The sequence below is a fragment of the Chaetura pelagica genome, unplaced genomic scaffold (genome assembly GCF_000747805.2).
Source record: "Chaetura pelagica isolate M959 unplaced genomic scaffold, ChaPel_1.0 scaffold356, whole genome shotgun sequence".
In the NCBI taxonomy this organism is placed as follows: domain Eukaryota; kingdom Metazoa; phylum Chordata; class Aves; order Apodiformes; family Apodidae; genus Chaetura; species Chaetura pelagica.
Genome location: NW_009953964.1, coordinates 9008952 through 9017667, shown reverse-complemented (window position 1 = coordinate 9017667; position 8716 = coordinate 9008952). Strand labels below are relative to the sequence as shown.

General features: G+C 41.5%; 1 protein-coding gene across 1 annotated transcript; it reads left to right on the top strand.

The window, feature by feature from the left end:
• Positions 1-3551: 3551 nt before the first annotated feature.
• MFAP3 (microfibrillar-associated protein 3) lies at positions 3552-6095 on the top strand. The gene is made up of 2 exons (XM_010002013.1): positions 3552-4017; positions 5350-6095. The coding sequence occupies exons 1-2, from the start codon at positions 3738-3740 to the stop codon at positions 6093-6095; spliced, it is 1026 nt and encodes a 341-aa protein (XP_010000315.1). The 5' UTR covers positions 3552-3737.
• Positions 6096-8716: the final 2621 nt, after the last annotated feature.

Below are 8716 nucleotides of genomic sequence, written 5' to 3'. Positions count from 1 at the left end.
GGGGGCGCGGCAGAGCAGCGGGCCCGGGAGCCGGGCCCGGCCCTCGGGCGGGTTTGCTCCTGGCCTGGGTTTCGCGGCCGTTGGTGCCGCTGCTCCCGCGCTGGCGTCAAGGCCACTCTTTTCACACGTTTCCCAGGAGTTAATGTCATCAGGGCTCTGCCATGTGCAGTCCCTGGGTTTCAGAGAGGGCCAGAGGGGCCTGCAGGGATGGTCACAGCAGCCTTATTTCTGCAGGACCCCACACTGTGAGCAGGAGGGCCTGCTCAGAGCTAAAGTGGCCCGTTTAGATCTATTTAGTGCACGTTATTGCCAGGTACCTTATTCTAAATGCCAAACAGCAGGTTTCCTGTGCCAGCAGTGGCAGTCAGAGCAGGTTGAGCTCTGCCAGGTGTGTCTCAGTTTATTACTTTGCTTTTCTCTAGGTGTAAAATGATATTAGGAGCAGTGAACGTAAAGCCATAGAACTCGCAGCCTCTTGGGCCCCAATTTTGCAGTGCCTTATAAATGTGGATAATTTTAAGTACTATCAGGACCCCCATTGACTTCAGTGGGACAACTTTTAGTTCTATCAGTTAAACTCAGACACACTTTTAAAGGATAAGAGCCAAAGATGACTCATGCAAATGGATGCATCGTAGATTTTTATCCTTCCACTGCTGCTTGTTACAACTTAGGTTTTCATAAAGATTAAATATGTTGAGCTCTACTTCAGGTTCAGTTATAAAATAGCCATTTTCTATTCTGCACATTTCATCTTGCTTGGGCTTAATGCTTTCTTGAACAATTGTGCTGTTGGCACAGCTCATGCTTTGTCCTTTCTGGAGCCTTTATCAGCCCTAGCAGCTGTTTTGCATAAGTGTAATGGTTGAAGAATCATTTTATTTTTCCCAGCACTCGACAGTGAGAGATCATTGTCTGCTTAGCAATAATGGCTTTTCCAAAAGCAAAATGTGACAAACAATTTCTAATAAATCAGACCTTGAAGGCTTTAATAGTAAAATTCAATGACCCGTTGCCAATGTTTTATACATTATGCAAGCTCAGTGCAGATAGAGTGGAAAGCATATGCAATTACTGAAGATAATTATCTTATTCTTATGAGGGGAAGTGTTGCTGGGTATTTCTTGTGTTAAATAATTGACTGAGGTTCCTAATGTCATTTTAGGAGGAGTGTTACAGACACTTGGAAACCTAACAATTTAAATTTAATCATTTAAAATGACAATAACACAGGCAAAGTACAGGAGGTACTGGAATTAATCTCTGATAAATCTAAAACATTATTAGTTGGATGGTTATTGTTTTGAAATACTGGAAGTAATTCTGTGCATTTGATCCAGTTCTATGCAACTGATCCAATACCAAAGAGGAGGGTTTGTCTTCATGGCAGAGCTCTCCTCAGCTGTAGCTGCTTCAAGCCTTCTGAGGGCTCTTAAACCCTTGGAAAATCCTAGGGGTCTGCAAAAGAAAGGCTGAAACCACTCCTGGCAGTGGAAGAATAGTTGTTGATCAGCAGCAGCCTTAGTATTAGGGTTTTTTTCAGACCTATGCAGCTGGTGTAGCAGGGATGCTCTTCTCCAGAGGCAGCAGGATTCAGTAACACTTTCCTTAAAGTGTAATGGGTGGAAAACAGGAACAAAAAAGGCCTTGGAAATTTTAGATCTGTTCAGTTGTGGGAAAGTAGCTTCTTCAGAGCAGCAGTATAACTGAGGTGTTGGTGCTGGTCTCATCTTAAATGAAGGGACAAGAGCCATGACAGAAAACAGAGTGGGGCCAATAACAAAAAAAAAGACGACAGGTGGAGGAGTTGCTGTTTGCAGGGAAGTACAAGTGGAGGGCCCATTGTCCAGTTTCTCTTGCAGGATTCATCAGGCTTGAAGAAGAGCTGGACACAGCTGTTGTCTTTCCCTTCTTTGCTAAACTGGTTTTGGCAATAGCTGCAGCAGAAATGGGGCACATACACATTTCTCATCACATGTCAAGTGTGGAATCTGGTCTGACTTTTGACAAATAAACTTTAACTGAAAAAAAATCCTAGTTTGGGTAGTGTATTATCAGCAAACTTACCCATTCTTGAATATGCTTATTTTTATCAACTGAAAAGAACATTGCTACACATGACCTGGATTTATTTATATGCAATTATTTTTCATAACTGATAGGATTTCTGTCTGCTTTAGACAGCGTTAACTAGTGATTCTGGAAAGACAAGAAGTGTCTGCATTATTTATTAAGAAAATGTGTTCTTTTGTATTGTGGTGTGTAGGAAATTCAACTCAATCAGCATTTGTTATTGGTGGAAGTAAAGATGATAAATTTGAAGTCACACAGTCAGTGGGGTGAGGTGAGATAGATATTTTTTAAGACAACATTTTAGCTTGTGGCTTCTGTACCTTTTATATTGTGGGTTTTTTAGGGCTCTGAAGCAATCTAGATGGAATCATAACTTCAGGCAATGCATATTGGATTAAAAATTTTCTTGGATCAGTCTTCCAGGAAAATCACTTACGGATTTTCTCTTATCAGTGTCGTCTCAGGTTCTTACAAGCTGGTTTTATTCTGGCTTTTAAAAAAGGAAAATTCTTGCGTGCAAAGAACATAAAATTCAAGGCAGTGTTCCTAATGTCTTAAAATGTCTCTTATGCACATGAATTTGAAGAATGTGAATTCTGTCCTTAGGCAAAACAAATTTTCAAATTGCTCTGAAATACGGGGCAGCATTTGGGAAGAGAAGATGCTAACGATGGTAAAACCGCTGCAATGTAACAGCACAAAGTAAAAGGTTTTCAACAGGAGCTTTTAGTAAAACAAACAAGAAAAAAAAAAGGAGGCAGAGCTAGAAAATAGAGCAGCATCAGCAAGAGACACTGCAGGAAAGGAAGAAGTATGTTTAGACATCGGCATCCTGATACTCAGACAGGGACTTCCCCTCTGTGGCTGTAGAAAAGTGCCAGGACAGCTTTCCCAACACGAGTCCGTAAGGATATGATGGAGTAGTTAGATATCTGACCTCAACTGTGCCTCTAAAGTCAGGGCAGTAGATGTGTAAGTGCTTCAGATCAGGTGTGTGTGTGCTTTGGTTTTTGTCTAGATGGTAAAGGAAAGACTGACTTTAGAAAAAACCTAGGCCTTAAAAGCACTTTGATACTGGAGGGAAGCAGAAATTATATCCTCTTTCTTGCTTTTCTTCCTCTATTAAGAAAGCATTTTTTCTCTGTTAACAAATGCAGAATCCACTTTCTGACCCTAAAGAGAGCTGTGCATTTGGAATAGACCAAACACTTTGTTCTTTTTTAAAAAACCTTTTTTCCCTTAAGGATTATTGTTGCTGAGATTATTTATTTTGATGGCAAGATGAATATCTAGAGGACTGAAAGTTGTACTAATGCCTTCTTACCCTCCTTTCATTACTATATTCTGAGCAAAGCTCTGATTTGGAACCTCTCAACTGACTGTTTATATTATGCTAATCAAAATCTGTTAACTGAAATGAAATTTGAATATGCCATAAGCTTGCTGTCATTAATAAACTAAATTATCTTTTTTTTTTTTCAGCTGGATTTCCTGTCTCCACTTCTAATATTGATGCTCTTGAAAGCACATTTGGATCAAAGACATTTTCTATCACTGAACAAATCAAGAGCCTCCTTTCCTGTCTCAGAGCAATACAGACAGCTTATTGTCATATGACCTCATATCCCCAAATTAAATGAAAAAAGAATCTTCTCTAGCTTTCCATGAAGCTCACCTATTGCCTGTTAATTTTGACTGTTAGTGCTGATCTTTCAGTTGGATTTACACTGGAAAATGTAGCCTTTAATAGGACAGTTGCCTTTGGGACTTTCAATGCATCACTTCTTCAGGTGTCTCAAGCTTTAGTAGGTTCTCCAGCACATCATGATATCATAGCCAAAGAAGGGACCAGTATTTTAATTGAATGTAAACTGAACATCAGCCAGTATGAATATATTCTTTGGTATAACTCCAGAGGACACCTGCTTGAGCAGAAGGATGAAGGTGAGCTTTTGTGCTGTTTTCTGTCCTTCAGCCTTCCCCTTTTATGCACTGTCTGAAAACCTCTGGGACTTTATTATTATTTTCTCTTCCTATCCTCCTGTTTTTACAGTTGAAAGATAAGGAGAGAGCAAGAGAAAGCCCTGTGCCCTCTGGCATGTGGCATTTGAATTATACCCACAGAATCAGTTTGTTCAAGAGGCATCATGGTATTCACTACAGAAGACATTAATCAGCATCCTGCAAGATACTAACTGATGGTTTTATTTATTATTGTTCTGGTTTATTTTATTTTTCCAAACATAAGAATTAAACACAATTCTCCACAACTTGTGACCTTTTCCAGATGGCAATCGGTGCCTTAATTTTGTTACAGGATTTTTTTTAAAGCACTCAGGCTAACTGAGTACATTTATTTTATGGTTTATGCCCCAGTGAGACCATGGAGACTTAACACAGTTCGTAATGGCCAACAATGAAATTCACGCTATTTAACCATTTTGTACAGTAGAACAATAGATTTTTTTAGCTGTTGGCTCTGTCTCTGTAGTTTTTAATTTTCAAAAACTAATGTCTTTTAGAGGTGCATGTGTTTTTGTCTCTATTAGTATTAATGAAGGTCATTGAACTAATTGATGGGATCTTCTTGGGGGGCATCTCTCTGCCTTAAGTATTAAGCAACCTCTTTGTGGTAAAAATGCCATCTGGCGATTAGTTCAAAGTAGAGTAATTAGAAGAATGAGTTATGAACAGTTTTCCCCCTAAGTTATGGATGTGTAGGAAATGCTGTATAAAGCTGGCTTCTTTTATTGATTTCTTTTTATATGGGTTTTGTGGATCAGCACTGCATGCTCAGCAGAAAACTGTGTCTGGAGAAAATCCTGGGCTCCTTTGCCAGCAGAGCCATTTACAGGCTCTGATATTTTTCATGGGTCACTTGACTTTTGACTCCAAGTGTATGGAAAATTAGACTTTATAGAGGACAGTGGTATTGCACAGCGGGTGAGAAGCACTAGTTAAGAATTAGGTTCCCTATCAGAAAGAACTAGCAGACCAAGAGCACACAGAAAAGTACAGATGAGAGAAAGCAGAATACATAGCATAGCAAGCGTGCAGAATAATTTGCCATTAAGCATTGGGATTGGTAACTGGGTTTGGCTTTCTGGATCACAAGCATGAAAATGGAATTTCAATCCTTGCTGTGCTGTTTGTATTTGCTAGAAATGGACTGCTTGCCTCCAACCTTGTTTCCTGTGGATGGGGCAAACAGCACGTGTCTAGTTTACCAAGTGACTTTTGTTCCATGAGCTCAGTTTGTTTCTTTTCAATCTCCAGGTGGACGGTGGAGGATTGCTGGTAATTCCCTTAACATCACAAAGGTCAGCTTTGCTGACCGGGGGCGATACACATGTGCAGCTGTTAACCATAATGACACCTCCTATTACACAGTCACCCTGAGGGTTATCTTCACCTCAGGAGACATGAGTATCTACTACATGATTGTGTGCCTCATTGCCTTTGCTATCACCCTCATTTTAAACATAACCCGTCTGTGCATGATGAGCAGTCACCTCCGCAAAACAGAGAAGGCGATCAATGAGTTCTTCAGGACGGAAGGGGCTGAGAAGCTTCAGAAGGCTTTTGAGATAGCCAAGCGTATCCCTATCATCACGTCTGCCAAAACGCTGGAGTTGGCCAAAGTCACTCAGTTTAAGACCATGGAGTTTGCTCGGTACATTGAAGAGCTTGCCAGGAGCATTCCCCTTCCACCACTGATCCTTAACTGCAGGGCATTCATGGAGGAGATCTTTGAGGCAGTGCGAGTTGACGATCCCGATGAAATTGGTGAGGAGGCCAAACAGCCCCCAGGCTGCGGGACACAAGCTGCCATATACCCCAGCAACCCCGAGATCAAGCGCAGCGATTCCCCAGCCGGGGATTCGGACGATGGTTCCATGAATGAGCAAGGTCAAGAGATAGCTGTCCAGGTGTCCATTCACCCGCAGTCAGAGGTGCAGAGCATTGACACTGTCTCTCACGACAGCTGCCAGTTTGTGCCCTCGGAGGACGGAACCTGCTGAGTCCAGGGACACCCTGGTGAGAAGGAAGTGGAGGTGACCCTGGGATACTGCGGGGAAGGGTCTGCACACAAACTGCCTCAGTCCTGTATGCACTGGAGTTTTCCAAACTACAGGGTGCCAGAACTACTACTGAAACCTGTGTTTCCAGTCATAGTTGATCTAACATGATTTCAAGTCTGTGAGAGAAAGCCATTTGGAGTATTGTATGGTGGCTTTCCTTTTTAAAACAAGCTTTCTATACTTCAGATATATAACACAACAGGAATTATTTATCCTCGGCAGCTTCTGATATTTCTGATCTGAACTAGCAATGGCCAAGCTGAGCAGTACAACTTGCAATAAAATCTTTTCCTTTGTGAACTTTCTCCCTTCACAAAATGGAGATGGAATTCCCTTGAGTCAGTGTTGTTGTCCTGATCACTTGAGTTGTGTGCTCTTTTGGAATTGCCTCTTGGTGCGTGTAGCCCATCAGAACCATGGTGAGCTTGAGCAAATCTGTTCTGTGTCATGTGCTTTTATGTCGCTATCCAAATGTACTGTACTTGGGAAAGAATAGTGCCAGGATCTGCCGCTGGATTAAACCAATTGCAGTTTCAAAGCAGCTTGGAGAACAACCAGGGAGTCTCAGTTTTCCACGCATCTGCAGAAAACTTCTGCGTACTTTAATGTGCAGAGAGTCAGTTGTTGATACAAAGCTTCTCTCTTAAACTTGGTGCTGATTGCCAAAGCGCCTTACCCTGGTTCTGACTGCCAGAGGGAGCAGGAACAGCCCTGCCAGAACTCTTTCTTGTGATTTTGCTGATTTCACTCACTGTAGAAAATCCAAAGTTTTATATTGTATTTGACGTTGTTGTGAGAAAGCAATGATGGTAATCGCATAGTGGCATAATTAAAAAATCAGTTTGTCAACAGATCAGGTGTCTCAGGCACTTCTTCCTGAACAACATAATAAAGGAGGTGAAAAATGGTGACACTCACTTTGCTCTAGCTGTTGTTTCCAGAAAGCAGAAGGGAGACGTGCAGGTGCTGACACGTACACACTTAAGTACTTCCCCAAGGATCTCCTGCATGGCTTCCTCAGCTGTAGAGATCCAGCCTGCAGGAATCAAGAGTGCAGACAAGAATCTAGTTTCTTCTTTCACTCTTTGGTGCTATTTTTTTTTCTCCTTAGCATTTGCAAGTTGTATCAATTAAATAGCATTTTCTATCCTGTTGAGATTTAGTAGATGTAAGGCTTGTAAGCACACCACAAATTAATTTCTTACAACTACTGGAAGCATATTGCCATATAATTTTAACAACTTGGCAACAGGAGCACCATTTAATTTCCCACAACTCTTTCCTTTCCTTATTATTACAGAAATGTCAGTTGAACAAGTGATTCTGGACAGCTCTTCATGATTCTTAAGACGATTTGACATTACATTTACATTAGTAGCTGGAAAACAAGCAGGCACAGTGGTAACAACAGGGTGGGGCCAGCTGTTGTAATAGGTGCTCATAACAAAGGCTCTGAACAAACTATATTTATTGTATCATATCCAAGAATGGGAAACTGAAGCATCTATTACCATTTTAAACTACCTGCTGGGGAAAATTCTACAGTCAGCCACCAGTAAATGCAGCCTAGTTGGTTTTGGAGTGTTGGGTAAGAGCAGTGTTTGTCAGGAAGGAAAAAATTGCCAGCCTGGGTTATAGCAGCCCTCACCAGCTTGGTACCATTTCCAAGACTGTAGCAAACTTCACCTACTTCAGAGGAATAAAGCCTTCTGTAGACACTCACTAGCTGCTGCCCTCAACAGTCACTTCTTTTTTGCATCCATAGTTTGCTGACAACTTACGTCAAGGTGCAAAGTTTGTGTAGGTTTGTGCACCGTGATTGGTTTCTTTACGTTTTTTGAGGTGATTGGTGTGAAAAGAGGCTCTGGTGGTAAACGCAGAGTTCTTTGAGAAGCCCTGCCAAGATACTGCTGGCTTCACTTCTGCACTACAACGAGTTCTGCAGGTTTGTTGCAGATGGATGAGTAGAGATTTGAGGGGCTGCAATATTTTGGATGTCCTAGTTGAAAGAGGTGAAGAATGAACTGTTTTAATCTCCTCTGTGCCACCAACCGCCAGGATAATACCTGTATCTGCCTTTTTCCCCCATAAACAGCCCCCTTGCTTCTGTGAAGCTGCTGCATTACATGTGGCAGTGGCATCTTGGACATTTTGCCCTGAACTACACATGCAATGTAGAGATGCAGCTGCAAAGTCAAAGCTCCATTGAATTGCTTCTCAAGAAGCAGTTACACAATCATGATTGACAGGTGTCTCATCAGAAATGGCAGCTTAAAGGCAGCAGAATGACACTAGAGGTGTGTCGGATAAGTGTCAGGGGAGCAGTTTCTAGCTTAGTTCAACCTGTTCTTTGATTTGTATACTTTATTTACATAGCTCCAAGTCCTTACCAAGTGCAGTTGCTTGTCTTCATGTTGCTTGTGGAGAGGAAAGAATGATCATGCATAAAGGTCCTCAAAAATATAGTTACAGTGTCAATTATCAGAGAGTGTAAAAGTGAAGAGTTTTCCTGAATTATTACAGTGTTCTGTTCACTAAATTAATTTCATTCCTGGGAAAGA

Excerpts from the sequence above, each read along its gene's own strand:
- MFAP3 (XM_010002013.1), top strand. The coding sequence starts at position 3,738 with ATGAAGCTCACCTATTGCCTGTTAATTTTGACTGTTAGTGCTGATCTT. Across the intron at positions 4,018-5,349 it reads GCTTGAGCAGAAGGATGAAG|GTGGACGGTGGAGGATTGCT; the intron begins GTGAGCTTTTGT and ends TTCAATCTCCAG.